Source organism: Micromys minutus (genome assembly GCF_963924665.1).
Source record: "Micromys minutus genome assembly, chromosome: 18".
In the NCBI taxonomy this organism is placed as follows: Eukaryota; Metazoa; Chordata; class Mammalia; order Rodentia; family Muridae; genus Micromys; species Micromys minutus.
The window spans coordinates 34,700,880-34,718,117 of NC_137953.1; the positions used below are offsets into that span (position 1 = coordinate 34,700,880).

Genomic DNA, 17,238 nt, shown 5'->3' on the forward strand with positions numbered 1-17,238 from the left:
AGAGAAACACTCCTCCACTGTTGGTGGAGTTGGAAACTGGTACAATCACTCTGGAAATCAGTTTGGCAGTTCCTCAGAAAATTGGACATAGTACTACCTGAAGACTCAGTTATTCCACTTCTGGGCATATGCCCCAGATACGCTCCAACATATAGTAAAGACACATGCACCACAATTTTCATAGTAGCCCTATTTATAATTGCCAGAAGCTGTAAAGTACCCAGATGTCCTTCAGTAGATGAATGGATACAAAAATTGTGGTACATTTACACAATGGAATACTACTCAGCCACCAGAAACAATGACTTTATGAAATTCCTAAGGTAATTGATGCATCTAAAGAATATCATCCTGAGTGAGGTAACCAAGTCACAAAAGAACAGACATAATATGCAGTCACTGATAATTGGATACTAACCTAAGAAAGCTCTGAACACCTCAGAAACAACTCACAGTCTATATATAGCTAAAGAAATACAAATGCCAAAAAAAAAAAAGAAAGAAAAGAAAAAAAAAAGCCTCAGTCCATCTTAGGAAAAAAATTAATGTATAGCACCCTCTCAGAATGTAGTACACCTAGACCTTAATTCATTAATAATCCACGAGCTAAGATAATAGCCTCATGGCAATTTTTGGTATTCACAGATCATTGTGATTAATCTATACTCAACAGGAAATCTGTTTTTTTTTTTTTTTTTTTTTTTTTTTTTTTGGTTAGGTTCTGTCCTGCATGTGCTTTATTCTTATGGTACCTAGTTGGATTTCAGTGCATGCTATCAAACCTCTAAAAGAATTAAGCACTGACAAAAATATTCATATAATGTTATGCCAAAATGCCTTTAAAAATCTGTGTATGTATCCCTCTTCTTTTTAAAATAAAGGTGTAAGAAAAAAAAAGAAAATACATGGTATATCATGCACAGTGCTATACGTGGCATTCAACTCTAGAAGAGAATCAAAGCAAACCCTGGATTACTGTCCTGTTCTCCACTTTCCTTGTCTTAGAAGGAAACAAAGTATATGTATCTTCTGTCTTAGTCTATCATGTAGTTAGCAGTTTGAGTGTTGACAGTTATCTCAACATTTTATGGTAGAATAACACTACAAAAAAAAGAGGACACAGAAAAAAAATTGGGCTAATTTTATATACCATAGTAATGTCAACGTTGAACCATGTCAAAGTTGCAAAGCTTTACATCATCTATCTTTATCTGATATGCATTGCTGAAAATGCTAACGTGTGTTCAGTGTATCCCAACAATGTTCTGTTGGTTCCTGCTTATACTAGCTGGCTCATCAAGTTGCATGGTAAATAGAACCATTATTGAAACACAAGAAAGAAAGAATTTCATTAAACACTATAAACAAAATGTTAATATCTACTTTAAAGAAATCTCTAAACTTATTAGGATATATGTTCTTCAGTTTTTTTAAATAGCACCCATCCAACACAAGTATTCTATTGTGCAATCATATGGCAGTGGGCATCTTTATGGAAGCCACAAACTTAAAATTCAGTTGGTAGCATGAAATTCACATAATGATGTGCTTATACTATGAGAATTAAATCAAAGCAGGGCATTCCTCCTTTTCCAATCTAGCAAGAGCTTTTTGAGGCTTCCCAAGCCTCAGTGTCCTTGGCTTTAGACCACTCTGCAAGAACATAAGTCAAGTAGTTTAAAGAAGAAAGGACTTTTTTTGTGAATCTTGAGATAACTATCTTTTTATTATTAAAGGTTCAAAGACTTTAATATGATTTGACAAAATATGAATTATTTTAGACTTGAAGGTAATATTTTCAGCCAGTGCAATAGGAATCTACTTACTATGTTTTTACTTGAAAGAAGCATGGACAACTGTTGTGATGTTGACAACTAATTGTGCCCCAGACTTCTTTAAATAACACATAAAGAGTCTATATTTACTATGTAATATAAAATACAAAGGTAAATACAACTATCTTTGCTATGACCCAGGGCAATAGCTGTAGTTCCCAAGATGAGAGTTACTGGCTACTAGCTTATCACCTTGCTCATCATTTTCAGTACATTTATATTTCCCCTGCTACCTTTTCTAACAATTCTTCCATACTTGTTCAGGTTAATAGCTAAGACTCCCAAACACAGGATTCTGTTGAGTACAGAAGCTTTGATACACTGTAAAATCCTGGAACCACTGTGCTCATGTGTTGTCTGTGCATGAATATGCACAGATTTCATCACAAACTCAATAGGTTTTGTGGCCACAAATTTTTAATTATGGTTTTTGGAAATTGAGATTATGCTTGTCTATGGCTAATGCTTTAGGATATCTCCCTATTCTGTGATACTTCAAAGTTTATTAATATAATATGAATAATTCATTTGCAAGTTCTCTCAAACACTAGAGCAATAAGTCACAAGAGATGTGGCATCAACTTGCAGGAGATAAAAATTTCTTAAACTTTCACAGTTTTAAACATTAAAAAGAATTATTTTAGTTTTGAGATTATAATATAATTACACCAACCCTCCCTTCTGTTTTCTCCCTCAAAACACTCTTGTATATTCCACTTGATCTCTTTCAAATTCATGACTTTTTTTAATAATCATTTGGGGAAGAATATTTTTGGAGATAGTAATTTAGCCTTAAGCTTATATTTTTATGTTAATAAGTCTCCATTGACTTATAAAAATATACAACAATCAATTCAGACTTTTTACCAATAATCTTATGGTGCACATATTTTAACTTATTAAATCTTTATATGTAGTTGTTGCATAACACACACACTCAAACATGCAAACACACACACACTGTTTGTGGATTTCTGACTTCTAAAATGTAGATGCGAAGGAACACAAACTTTTGAAACAATATTAGAGGGCATCCCAATATCGAAAATAATCTTTAAAAGGGCCACAATACTTGCTTTACCTTGGATACTATGAAAACCATGGCTTATGGAGTGTGACAATACTATGTGTTGCCTCCTTTGGACTCATGACTTTTTGTTGTGTTGATATATACAATAAAAGAAATTACCAAAAAAATGAAAGTGTCAAATTAGACTCCAAATCTGAAAGAGTACTCTAATTTTGTTCATTTCCACACTAGCATTTAATAATAGGGAAGTTTTATTTGTACTTTCAAATAGCTATCAAAGCTTTAGGATATAAATTTTCAGTTTTGAGAAACTAGCTAAGGAATAATTTGGAAGATTATTATAGAATTACTAGTTTCATGAACTAAGAAAGTCAGGAGCCTTGAGGTGATTAAGATGTCTTGATGTTTTTTTTCTTGGATGCTGCTCTGAACATGTAGTGCTTTCTTACAACAATTATACATAACACTATGAAGTCTTCACCCTTATATACTTTTAGCAGATATGAAGGACTATGTTGAATTACTCTGATAATATATATAAAACCTAATATATCAACTTGAATGTTGTAAAATGATAATATATGTATATATACAGATGTAAAAATTTATAAATATATTAAACATATATGATTCATGTTATATTAAGAAGATATATATATATATATATATATATATATATATATATATATATATATATATTTACACACATATCACAGTGAACTAAAAATAGGAATATATATATCCAGAATTAAATTTAAGGTTCTCACTGAACTAGAATATTTTAAAAAGATTTTATTATACAAAAATTAAAGTGTAAAATACTCCATGTTTTACTTTATTTCTTTTATGACAACTATATCTGAAAAAAAGAGGTTACTTAAAAACCAATCTATAATCATGAATTTCTAAATACTGGGATAAACTAGATTGAAGGTTTTTTTTATTAGGTATACTACAAAAATGAATGAACCTTCCATCCATAGCATACTCTATATTCTCATCAGTAATAAATGTTATAAGTTACAACCAGCTGTGATGGTTGGGAGTAGGGATCCATGTATAAAGGCCTGATACTTAGTGTATTAGAGTTGGAAAGAGCTGTGGACTTTTAGTAGCTGGAGGTCAGGGTGAAACAATTAACTCTGTCTTAGTATACTTGTAAAGAGACTATAGGACAGACTAGAGGAATCTTCTAAACACAACATGATCAATGCGCATGTAAAATTACTGAGCCTGGGGCAGTGTGCACAGATTATTCACAGTTCTGTACCAAATGTGACCCTAGTCATAAAAAGAGAAGTGGACACCTATACCCATCTCTAATCCAAGCACTGTTTCCAATTAGTGACCAATTGCAAAAGAAAATTTAGTTTTTTTGTTGTTGTTGTTTTTGTTTGTTTGTTTTACAAAGGAGTCTTACTGGGGGAACAAACTAACTTTAAGGGTACATTTCATGCCCACCAGTAGATGTCCAACTTAAACTTAACTAAACAGTATGTTTAGACGCCCATTTTCTCATAGGGTCATGTCAGGGATATCATTCATATTTTACATTTTATTTTTGATTTTTTCTATTTGTTCTTATATGGATTTCTCTCTTTTTACTCTACAGTTCTTTGTTGCATATGAGTTTCAGTTTTCTATGCAAACGAGTGGGTCTCTGCTTCTACATCTCTTTCTAGACCCCTTTTGGCCCTGTTCCTTTTGTTTGTTTTGTCCTATTCTAATGTCTCTTTTTTTATTTGGTTTATTTCATTATTATTCCTTATAAGATTGTTTGTTATATAATGAAAGAGAGAAAGGGGGTGAAAGAATGTGGAGAGGAACTGGAAAGAGCAGAAGTTGAGGAAACCATGATCAAGATATATTGTGTGAGGATAAAAAGCCATTTTCTATAAAAAATTTAACAATTAAAGATAGACTTATAATATTTACTATAATTACATATAAAATTTGTTAAGTAAATTATATTTAATGATTGTTCATTTATATAAAAAAAGGAATGAAAAGTGTTATGATCAGTTATGTAATCAACAGTAACAATAGTAGAGTATGAATTCCTTCCTCCATTATGATCCTAAATCCTAATGTCTACCTCATAGTCCAAATCCAGGTAGTCAAACTCTCCGTTAGTGCGGAAATGCTGCATGCTTCTGTCCAGGGTCAGGTTAATGCTGCGTCCCTGGCGCTCAATGAGTACAGAATGCCAGTGGTGATCATCCAGCAGGCTCCCAGATGTCACAGATGTGTGGCCATAGATGGGTCCAAGCTGGTTGCTTCCTGAGTAGTGGGAACAAAACAGAAATTATATGTTGACCATATGAAGCTCAAGAAAAACAAAGGCTAAAAAAAGAAAGCCTCGGTCCCTTTTAGGAAAAAAATAAATGTATAGCACCCTCTCAGAATGTGGGACACCTGGACCATATATCATTAATAACCCAAGAGCTAAGAATATATAGTCTTGTGGCAATTTTAGGTATTTAAAGATCATTATGCTTAATCTATACTCACCAAGAAAACTGATTGTTTCCATGTTACATTCTGTTCTACATGTACTTCATGCTTATGACAACTAGTGGGATTTTAATGCATGCTATCAAACCTCTAAAAGAATTAAGAACCTACAAAAAATATTCATATAGATTTATGCCAAAATGCCTTTAAAAATCTGTGTATGTAGCCCTCTTTTTCTAAAAATAAACTTGTAAGAGAGGAAAAAATATTTTAGAAAATATTAAAAAAATAATATGTTGAATACATAGCCCACTATGCATGAGAGGAAGATCTTGCCGTACGATGTGAAGTGAATATAAAGTTAAGAGTCAGCATGCCTTTGAAGATCTGCACATGTATCCCTCTTAAAATAAATTTGTAAGAGAAAAATAAATAAATAAATAAAAATTTATCTTAAAATAAAAGTGAAGAGTTGTCTATTGAAGTTAGTGTAGGACCATCAGGTTTTTTACAGTGGATATAAATAAAAGCTGTTAACAGTGAGAAGAAGCCTGTTCTCTTAAAAAATAAATGCAAAATTTTGGATAGTGTTGTCAGTTTTGTTAAGCTTTTATGAGTTAGGGAGTTATCAGGTCATTGTCAGGTGGGCTCAGGTGCCTAATGCCCTGAAATCTGATAGTTCTACCATTAGTTTGATGTTCAGATGAAAACAAACTGGCAAACTGGTCACTGCTCTGAGTCTGGCTTCTGACATGTGGAAAAAAGTTCTTCTTTTCTAATGCTTGTTGAGGAAATAAAAGTGTTTGAGTTATAATGAAGAGTGTGTGTGTGTGTGCATGTGTGTGTATGCATGTATGTGATTCACATGTATATGAACATATGTGTATGTTTGTGTGTGTGTGTATAGTCATGCATTTATGGTTGTATTGTAAACTCACATACATTTGTTTACATGTAGACATGTGTGTTTACATGTGCATACATATGTGTTTACATGTACACATGTACATATGTGTTTGTGTATACACATGTGTTTGTGTAATCAAATGTGTGTGTTTGTTTATGTGTACGTGTGTAAGTATGTGTGTGCTTGTGAATATATGTGTATTTATATATGTGCATGTTTTTGTATTATCACATATATGTATACATTTCTGTATGTATGTATGTATGCATATCTGCATATGTGCACACATGCACAAATGTGCTTTATTTTATTGTGAGAGACCAGAAATAAAACAGAAAGTATAAAAGAGAAATAACTCTAAGTAGAAGACTGTCCTGAATTTTATTGCTTGAAACACACAACACAGAGTCTGAGTAACATGGCAGTCACCTGCTAATAATGGATGGCACTAAAGAGTGGCAGGAGGTAAGTATTTGAATAGATGATTTCCACTACTGTTATCAATTCCAGTCCACCAATAAAACTTTGGAAGTGAACTACTTCTCAGTGAAATGGTAATGAACTCTGTTTGGAAAATATCTTAGAATAAGTGACAGGTTCCAGAAAGGTAATGTCACATCTCTATGAACCACAGTTCATTTTCAAAGGTTACTCTATATGTTTTATTAGTAGAAAAGGAAAACAACTCTGAAAAAATAAATATCTTTGGCTGGAAATACATTTCAATGGATAAAGTGGATGCTTGTTTTCCCATTGACATACTTAGTTGGATTCCAAGGACCCATTTGTAGTAGAAAAGGTTAGACTCATGCAGGCTGTCCTCTGATCTTTTACACATAAACACTATGATATACATAGGTTTCTCTCCATGTATTCATATACAGTAAATCTAAAAAAATAAAATTTAAAAAATTTCACCTTTTAGACACAAGATATGCATCTATACAAAGGATCACATATGCAGATATTTTATAAATGCTTTTATTTGGGTTCTGATTCCACCTCTGAACCTCTTCTTCCCATGCTACAGGGATATATATATATATATATATATATATATATATATATATATATATATATATATATATATATATATATGTATGTACATGCCTACTTCTGAGTCACAGAGAAAATGACTGTTCATGATTACAGATGAAAAATATTATAGAGAATAAATAAGTAAAATGAAATGCAAATGATTTTCTAAAAATAATTGAATCTATTTTCATCTAGATGTATTTCCATATACAGGCATTTAATTATGCATATATGCTGTATACATATTTAGGTATATATATTTAATTTGAAACCTTTGATATAGCAGTTATTTTTCTTGAGAAGGCTGAATATTCTATTTGCTTCTTACTGTGCTACAATGCGTCTGCTTGACTGGATAAAAGAACATGCCATTTGCAGTTCATTCTAAAATCAAGATAACATCCTCACTCACTTGACTCTGAACAACATATACCTTCCTGTATTTCCAATTATTTCCAGTGAGATAATTATTAAGTCTTTTGACCAACATCTAGGGATAAATATAAGTAAGTGAAAATACTACACAGAGCTGTATTTCTCAACTTTCCTAATGTTGCTACCATTTAATAGAGTTCCTCATGTTGTGAAACCTATGTGCCCAACAATAAGATTATCTCCTTACTCCTTATAGCTATAATTTTACCATTGTTATGAATTGTAATGTAAATACCTGTGCTTTGTACCCATCTTAGGTGATTCCCACAAAGGGTCATTCTACCCAGTCTAGATTCACAGCTTAAGAACTGTTGATAAAGAGACTTAAAATAATGTAGTTATCCTGACATGTACAACTGTTACTGCATCTTTTCTCATAGTTAATCTCATGGACTCTGACTAGCAGCACACAGGCCCTATTTAATGTTTTTTCTAAGACATTATAAAACAGACATGAATTGTGTTCATGTGCCATCACTAGTGTGGTAGAGAAATTTTCTTCTAATTGTAGTGTTAAAAAGTTTCTTTTTCACTGGTGTTGCTGAGCACTATTTCAAATTTTCTATCCATCCTAGAGGAGCTGCTTTACATTGATTTATTTGATTTATTTGGTGTTCATTCTTAACTACAATTGATGTATTTCTTGTATGTATCTTCTCTTGAGTGCTGAAGCATCATTCCATGGCCATATTGATTAGACATCTATTCTTATACAAAGACCCATTCAGTCTCACATTGGTCACTGGTTGGCTTTGCTCACCACAGCACCTAAGTCATTTTCTTTTTCCCAATTTGTCCCAATATAAAACAGACTACAGTAAACACCTCTGAAAACATTTTCTTTTTTTTATAAAAGTGCTATTCACCCCACCCCACTGTCATAGATTAATTCTCTAATATTTTCCATTTTTTTCTCTGCCCCAAGCGACATATTTAGCAATACAGTATATTTCTGGTATCCATGTTCCACTCCTCATCACTCAGAGTTTCATAAATGGCAAGTTATATTTTATGTATTCTATATCTCTTTTAATGACATATAGTATATTTTTATAGAATTAAAAGTTGCACATTTATACTTTATGCTCAGTGTAACTAGTAAGATTTCAATGCATTTTCAATGCATACTATCAAAAAAATCAAGTACTGACAAAAATATATTCATATATTTTTATGCAAAAATGCTTTTAAAAATCTGTACGTGTATCTCTGTTTTTCTTAATAAAGTTATAAAAAATTGCACATATATAAATACAGAGAAACAATGAATACAAGTAAAATGTTTTTGTTTAAAATATACTACAATTAAATATATTTTATTATAACCAATATATTTATAAATATAAAATTTCTCCAAATTCTGAAGATAAATTCAGACTGAAAGACATATTTTGGACTTAAATATATTCTCAGATATTTCTATATTTTTACTGATGCATGCTTAAAATATATAACTAAACAGAGAATTCACAACAGAGGATTCTTGAATGACCGAGAAGCAAAGAGTTGTTCAAAGTCATTGCATTTCCCTGACTCATCAGGGAAATGCAAATCAAAGTGATCCTGAGATCCTTCCTTACACCAATCAGAATGACTAAGACCAAAATCTCAGGTGACAGCATATATTGGTGGGCATGTGGAGACAAAGGAGCATAGCTTCATTGTGGGTAGAAATGGCACAACCACTCTAGAAGTGAATCTGGAAGTTTCTCAGAAAATCAAACATAGATCTATCTGATGACCAAGCTATACCACTCTTACACATATACCCAGAAGACACCCCACCATGCCACAGGGGCACATGTTCCACTATGTTCATATGGTCTTATATGCGATAGCTAGAAGCTGAAAACAACTCAGATGTCTCATAGTGGAAGAATTTATACGGAATATGTGATTCATTTACACAATAGACTACTACTCAGCTTTTAAGAATGAGAGCATCATGAGTTTGGCCCGCAAATGAATGGAACTAGACAATATCATCTTGACTGAGGTAATTCACACCCAAAAAGACATGCATGGTATGTATTCACTAATAAGTAGATATCAGACAAAACAGTACTAAAAAACACAGGATACAATCTGCAGAACTCGAGAAGGTTAACAAGCCAAAGTGCCCAAGTGAAGATGTCTAAATCCCACTTGGGAGGCAGAAGAAAGCAATTACTGAAGGGAGAGGGAGGGAGGGACTTGGGTGAGAGAGGGGACATGAAGGGGAAAAGAGGAACATGCTCATGTATTGGGGGTGTAACAGGATTGAAGCCCTGAAAGCCATCAGAAATAATGAAATCCTGAGGCCACCTCAGGATATAGGTGGTTGAGAGACACTCCAGAATGCAACAGAGACCTGGGAGGTAAGTGACTCTCAAGAATCAAAGGACAGAACCTTTAATATCATGTTCTACAGTGGGGAGAGAGAACTTGTAGAGCCCACCTCCCGTAGAAAGACAGGGTATCAAGGGGAGAGATGGGGTTGCCATCCCAGTTAAAAACTCTGACCCAGAATTACCCCTGTCTAAAATTATTGGAGGAACAAAAATTGAGTAGAGATAGAGGAAAAAGAGGTCCAGTGACTGGCCCAAATTGGGGCCCAGCTCAAGGGGAGGCTCTAAGACCTGACACTATTACTGATGCTATTGTGTGCTCACAGACAGGAGCCTAGCATGGCTGCCCTCTGAGAGGCCTAACAAACACGAGAGTGTCAGAGGCAGATATTTATTTTTAAATTTTTATTGGATATTCTCTGTACTTACAAATGTTATACCCTGCCCCCCCCACTCCCCTCCATTCTTCGCCTCAACTTGCTTCGATGAAAGTGCTTCCACATCCAGTAAGCCTCTCCACCTAAGTGTCTTGCCTGGTTGATGGCATTGTTCCTCCCATGAGGTGCCAAACCTCTCAGCTCTTTCAGTCCTTTCTCTAGTTTTTTCATTGGGATCCCTGTGTTCAGTCTGATGTTTAGATGCAATCATTCTCATCTGTATCTATATGATTCTGGCAGAGCCTCTGAGGAGACACCCATATCTGGTTCCTGTCAGTAAACACTTCTTCAAATCTGCAATAATGCTTGGATTTGGTTGCTGCATACGGGGTAGTTAAACTCAACCAGTGGACTGAAGTCAGGCACCCAGTGGTTGAATTAGGGAAAGGCTTGAAGAAGCTGAGGAGGAGGGCAGCCCCATATGAAGGCTAGTAGCCTCAACTCACCTAAACCACCAAGACATCACAGATTCTCAGCTACCAACCAGACCGCATGCACTAATTGATATGAGGACCCTATACAACAGAGGACTGCATGGTGTTTTGTGTCAGTGAGAGACGATATACCTAACCCTTGAAAAACTCAGGGAATGAATAGGTTTGTTAGGATGGGGTAGGAGAGGGGATATCCTCTTGGAAACAGGAGTGGGAAGTGGATGGGGTGAATAATTGTTGGAGAGTAGACTCTTATACATAAGAGTATAAATTGTCACTTATACATAAACCCTAAATAGACACACTTAATAATTTTACAAAAGATTCCATCTTCCATTCTATTGTTTTACTGTTTTTACAGCTAATGTGATCAGTATTTTGTAACTTCTGTGTTTAATTTTCTATTCTGTTTTGTCTTTTCTATCCAATGCATACACTTTTCTTTTTGCAACTTGGAACTGTTATGAAGTGGTCTGATTGGTTATTCATGAGTGGCATTCAAGTTGCATATATTACATTTACATGTTCCTCAGCTTCACATGCATTTTATTTTAATGTGAAAAACAGTATTTTTGTATTAGTATGTAATTCACATTTTCATCATTTTGTCTTTTTAATGGGGATGTTATATAGTATAGTCAAAGGTATATTTTTATGGCAGTGTCTTATTGCTTATAAAATTCCTTCTTAATTTTTTTTTTTTTTGTTTTTGGACTTGAAAAGTAAGTTAACATACAGGTCTCAAGACCTGCTCAGAAAGGCCCAGAGGATCTAGGTAATGTAGAATAGAGAAGCCCACATCATAAGGTCTTTCTTGAGTGTTTCAATCTTTAATTTTGTGCTTTTCTCTGGTGATGCATTTCACAAGTGTGTTTCAGTTATTACCTTATGCAATCTAGAATTCTGATTCCATTGCTGTGCCCATTTTCTTCAGCAATTTATGAATCTCAAATTAGTTTCGTTAAGTTCAAGTACTTGTTTTCACATCTATTACTTATTCTTCACTTATTAAACAAGTCAATAAGCATGTTTTCTTAATTCAGGAGAGAGTGAGTAGACAGGAACCTCCATGTGGGCAGGGTCAGTATTCAGCCATCTGTCTCTGTGACAGCTAACATCTTAGATGAGTTAGCTGACAATGGTTACTTCTCTTTCCTTGGCTTCTGTGGAACTACATACTTTATTTTGTTAGTCTCCACTTTCTGCTTAGCCTACACCCCCCCCCCCAGTTCACTCTCTACTTTGACTCCATATAAACACCATGTATTTATGTAATAATCAGGGCAAAAGTTCTGTCTTCCTATGAGTCCTCGTAGTTACTTTTGCCCTCTTTTTATTTTTATTTCTGAAAATGACACTAACCATCTTCTGGGTGACCAAGCACAAATCCCAAGAATCATGCTTTGTTTCTGTTCTCTTCTTGCTTCATATATAGTTCATGCTGAATTTACCACTAACATGATTTCTCAGATGCATTGCTTTTTTATCTACTCTGACATTTTTCAATGATATCATTACAACCCCCAGCCATGAATAGGTCTTATTGGGCTCTCATGCTGATCGAGGCAACAGTTTTCATGAGCATGTTTGTGGACACACAAAGTGAGCAACAACTAACTCTTCATTCTTAATATGCAGAACATGTAGTATCCCAGAGAATCTGAATATCTGAAATTCCTCTTGATTTTTCCAGCAAAACTGCATGTATCCACCACACTTGGCTTTTTGTTCACAGACATGTGAGATCTTTGTCTGCAGTGGTCTCTCTGCATACTGTCATGTCTTTTTTGATGGCCTTGTTTTTCATCACTTAAATCTTATCCTGGAAGTTGTATTTTTTCCAAAGAAAGGGTTTTTATTTATTATACATTCTGACATTGGTCCTATTGTTTCTTAAGGTGGTATTTCAATCTGAGCACAGTACAATACCTACTTATTATACTGTTTTTGTAACACTTATACTTTGAAGTTATATTATTATTTCACTGGGGTAGTTCACAAACTTTTACTTAAATTTGTTACTAAATTTTTTACATTTCAAATGCTGTCTGCCTCCCCAGTATGCCCTCCTTAACCCCCTATTCCCCTCTCATTTGTCTCTAAGAGGGTGCTCCCCCACTCAACCACCTAATTACTCCTGCCTCACCCCTAAGCTAGGGCATCAAACCTCAAAAGGACTAAGGGTCTCCCCTCCATTGATACCAGATAATGTAATTCTCAACCTTAATGAGACCATGTTTTTCTGTACCTCTTTATATACTACCAGCTACCATAACTTTGAACATAGTAAAAGTGTTTCAACTAACATTTTATTGAATCAATAGTGTTATGGGTTGAATATAAAGTGTCCTTCAAAGGTTCAATGATTAAAGCTTGATCCAGGCTAGTGAAGTTTAGAAAAGTGGTTGGATGATGATTGTTTCAACTTCATGGGTGGATCAGTCAGTCTTCTGATGAAGTGGTGATTTGCTATTAGTATTGAGATGTGACAGGCACTAGGGGTTAGATTCTGGTTGAAAGAACTAGGTCACACTCAATGGGTTGCTGAAGTGTCTATCTTGTTTCTATCCTCTTGCATTTTTTTTCTATTTCTTGACCCTCGTGAATATCTTTGTTCTGGCATGCCCTTACTGCATGATGCTCTACCTTAACCCATCCAGAGCTATGGTCTAGTGACTATAGAATGGACATTATGCAACATGAAGCAATATCAGCTTCTCTCTTAAGTTTTTCAGATATTTTGCTACAGTGGTAAAAAGGTGACTAAGAGAAATAGGCAAACAAATAGGAAATCTGTCACCATAGGCGAAAACATAATTGGCATTATAACATGAGTTGTTAAAATTCTCATTTAAAGGGTAACACAATATTTTAAATGGTTTCAATTTATTTATTCATTTTATTTGTATGAATTCTTTGCCTGCATGTACTGAAGTATGCAATGTACATTTCTGGCTATCATGAAGATCAGAACAAGTCATTAGATCCTGTGAAACTCCAGTTCCAGGATAAACGCTTGTGAGCTATTGTGCGGTGCCAGGAATTGAACCTGAACCCTATCTGAAAGCAGCCACTACACAAACTGCTGAGCCATCTCTCCTGACACTTCTTTATAAATCTTTTAATGATAAGAAAAATTAATAGAGAATTGCAACAAACCTAGATTTAAACCGAGGACCAGTTTGGCTTTTGTCAGTTCCAAAGTAATGTAATCCCCTTGTTGTCCTTCGCCATGCAGAAGTACTCCTTCACTTTCAGAGGTCTTAAATTTCAGAGCAATAACATCCTTGAGTGTTTTCATCTTCTTGTTTCTGAATCGATATGGTAACACAACATGGCCATCAAAGTTGATAACATCAGCCCCTAAGAGGAGAGAGAACACTGTATCAGTCTGGTTGCTTTAGATGAACATACACTTTCCACTCATACCTACTTAGGAAAATGAAAGTTGAAAGAGTGTTTTCCTGAAAAGTTTAGACACCAGTTCTTCTCTTTTCTTTTAATTTACCATGTGCCCCAAAACAAACTTACTAGAGTATATAAATGATAAGGATGAGCATATCCATCAATACAGAATTTTACTTTTACTGCTATCTTAACAAAAAAAATTAGTTAATATGAATATTATTGGAATTTCAACTTTAAAATGCATAGTTTATTTAAAAAGAGTAAAACAATTAATTCTTCAAAAGCTTCATATAATGTTTTTTGATATCTCTGGATTCTTTTTGGGTCCAACCTCATTCCCTCCTCATACAAATTGCGTCTCTGTATTTATTTCTTAAGACCAGTTTATATTGCCTAAATATTTCTGGATGTGTCATCTTCCACTAGTGAGCATTCAACTTACCAGAGGCTACAGGCTTATAGAAAACTGTCTCTTTCTTTTCTAGTAGCTAATCACTGACAATAGCTCCATAGTATGGGTAGACTTGTTTGCCCAGCTTCCCTCTCCATTGGCTCTGGCTTGCATGAGATTTGCCATGTTAGGAGTCAAAAATCTGCATCTTCATTGCTGTGTCCATAAGATACTACTAACTAGTAGTAACCCTCCTACCTCTTGTTCTTACAATTATTCTGAAAACTAATGTGTAGCTCTAAAAGATTATGAAATTTAATATTTCTAAATTAAGAGGAAGATAATTACACACACACACACACACACACACACACATTCAATACATTGTTTATATATTTGGAGTTTGTAACTAATGGAACTTTAGGTACCTTTCCCTAACATGTCCTCTGTTACTATTTCTGAGTTGGGCAAACCAATATCTGATGTTACCGTGTCTTGAGTAGCTCCAATTTGAATGTAATGTATCACATTGAAATTTTTAAAAGTGATTGTGCAGAATATGTGTTTTATTGGCTTTATTATTGCTAATCATTTACACAGTCATTTAGCCACTGTTCAGCAGTATGAGGAGAGAGAGAGAGAGAGAGAGAGAGAGAGAGAGAGAGAGAGAGAGAGAGAGAGAGAGAGAGAGAGAGAGAGAGAGAGATTTCCCTTACCTGGACAGTGCTTCTCCAGGTGATGAAATGGTTCTAATGAGAATTATGAAAATCTAGACCAAGTATTTCTTTAGTTGACAGTAGGGTTGTTACTTTTAGATATGTATTAGGAAGATACTTTCAAAATCCCATATCTGCTATCTTTTAATTTTGAACTTATAGAAAATTTATTCAAGATGGATTGTTCTACTACCTGAAAATCATAGGTCTGTACAAAGCCAGTCTTTTGGGCTATGAGAGATTTCCCAAAACACTCCTCTGGCAAGATAGTGGGGAAAATAACAGGGAGTTGAAAGCTTGTTGGAGAAATGTTTTCTCATTTTATATATTGGTTTTTTCCATGTACTTAGTTCCAGCACCACAGGAAGCAGCTTTGTTTGCCTGGTAAGTGAGTGATCCATCCCACCAGCATTTCCCCAGTGTGGTAGAAGAAAAGGTGAAGGACACCATTGGAATAGAGCCACCTTTTGGTATGACCTGTTAGTCCAAGTATTTGTTCTCTACAAAGTGAACTCTAGCAACTGTTTGTAACATCACTTAAGGCTTGAAGGTCTGTTTTCCATAAAACTATCAATAGCTTTTACATGCCTTAGAAATACTGGTGTGATAATCTCCAATCTATGCCTTTAAATTAGTTTCTAAACAATGCTTTGCTTTTAAAAGTTCAGGAAGGGGCTTAGGAGATGTTGCAGTTGGTAAAGAGTTTGATATTCAAGCACATAAAAAAGTCAACTATGATAAGACAAGCTCATAAATTCAGCATAGGATGGGGGAGGCAAACAGAAGAGGCCTCAGAGCTGACTTGTGAGCCTGTAAACTCCAGGCTTTGTAACATCCTGTCTTAAAATCATAAGAAATGACTTAGGAAGGAACATGACTTCAGTCTCTGGCTTTTATAGGCACAAGCATACACCTGCACATATACCAGAACACCTAAATGCATTCATATCACATGCAAATAAATTCTTATAAAGTCTTGTTAATTAGTTGAAAGTTCCAAGAACCAAAGTTTTAATCTTGTACTTTCAGTTTTCCTATAATCAGCTCTGTTGCCCATAAAAAGGCTTTCATAATCATCAGACTCCTGTTCTCAGTGACTGTGAATCACAGGGGTTTATTTTAATTCAGAGGCTGGGGGAAACAATCATTAATTCCTGGCTTCTGCTCACACTGCAAAGCCAATTAGACTAGAGCTTAATCATCTATACTGTCATAGCTGAATTCCAGTGGCAATATCTTCATCATCTGTGATGAAGAATAAAGGTGAAAAAAAGAACAGTACCCGATTTTCAGATCTTAGGTTGAATTTATAATCCTGCAGTTGGTAGAAATTCTTTTTTGTCTTGAAAGGTAGATAAATGAAAATCAGGAGAAGGGAGTTAGTTATGATCTCTGGAGAGTAATTTTGCCACCAGCTTCCTATCAGTGACAATTGAATAATAGAGCCATCGTTGTTTTATATGCTTTCTATATATATTAATTGTGACTTATGATGCCTCTCATTCAGATCTCAGGAAGCAAATGTCCCTTCAGCCTAGACAGAGACCAGAAATCTTTACCTTTATATGTTCATATAAATAGAATTCTCCATGGAGGGCCTGAAATAGAATAGTGATTTGTGCAAATGTGGATGCTTTCCTGCCTAACAATTAGTATAATGGGGCCAAGTGAGAGAGAAAATGGGTGTGGTTTATTGCCTCTAGATAGTTCTATGGTATTGATAAAAATTGTAAAGAAGGTTATTTCATGTTGCCCAGCCTCATTTTACTCATGATAAGTCTTTAGTGGTGGGCTGAAAATTGATAAAATGACCTGGAATCCAGACC

The 17,238-nt window shown here is 34.6% G+C and overlaps 1 protein-coding gene across 1 annotated transcript in view; it reads right to left on the reverse strand.

Annotated features, from left to right (window-relative positions):
* Positions 1-17,238, reverse strand: part of CNTNAP2 (contactin associated protein 2) — a gene marked incomplete at its 3' end in the record, with an annotated part of 2,047,702 nt that overhangs the window by 1,175,918 nt on the left and 854,546 nt on the right. The window contains exons 5-6 of the mRNA XM_080931878.1: positions 14,057-14,260; positions 4,961-5,145 (exon numbers count right to left, since the gene is read on the reverse strand). Of these exons, the coding sequence (XP_080788004.1) occupies positions 4,961-5,145; positions 14,057-14,260 (389 nt within the window). The remainder of the gene's footprint in view (positions 1-4,960; positions 5,146-14,056; positions 14,261-17,238) is intronic.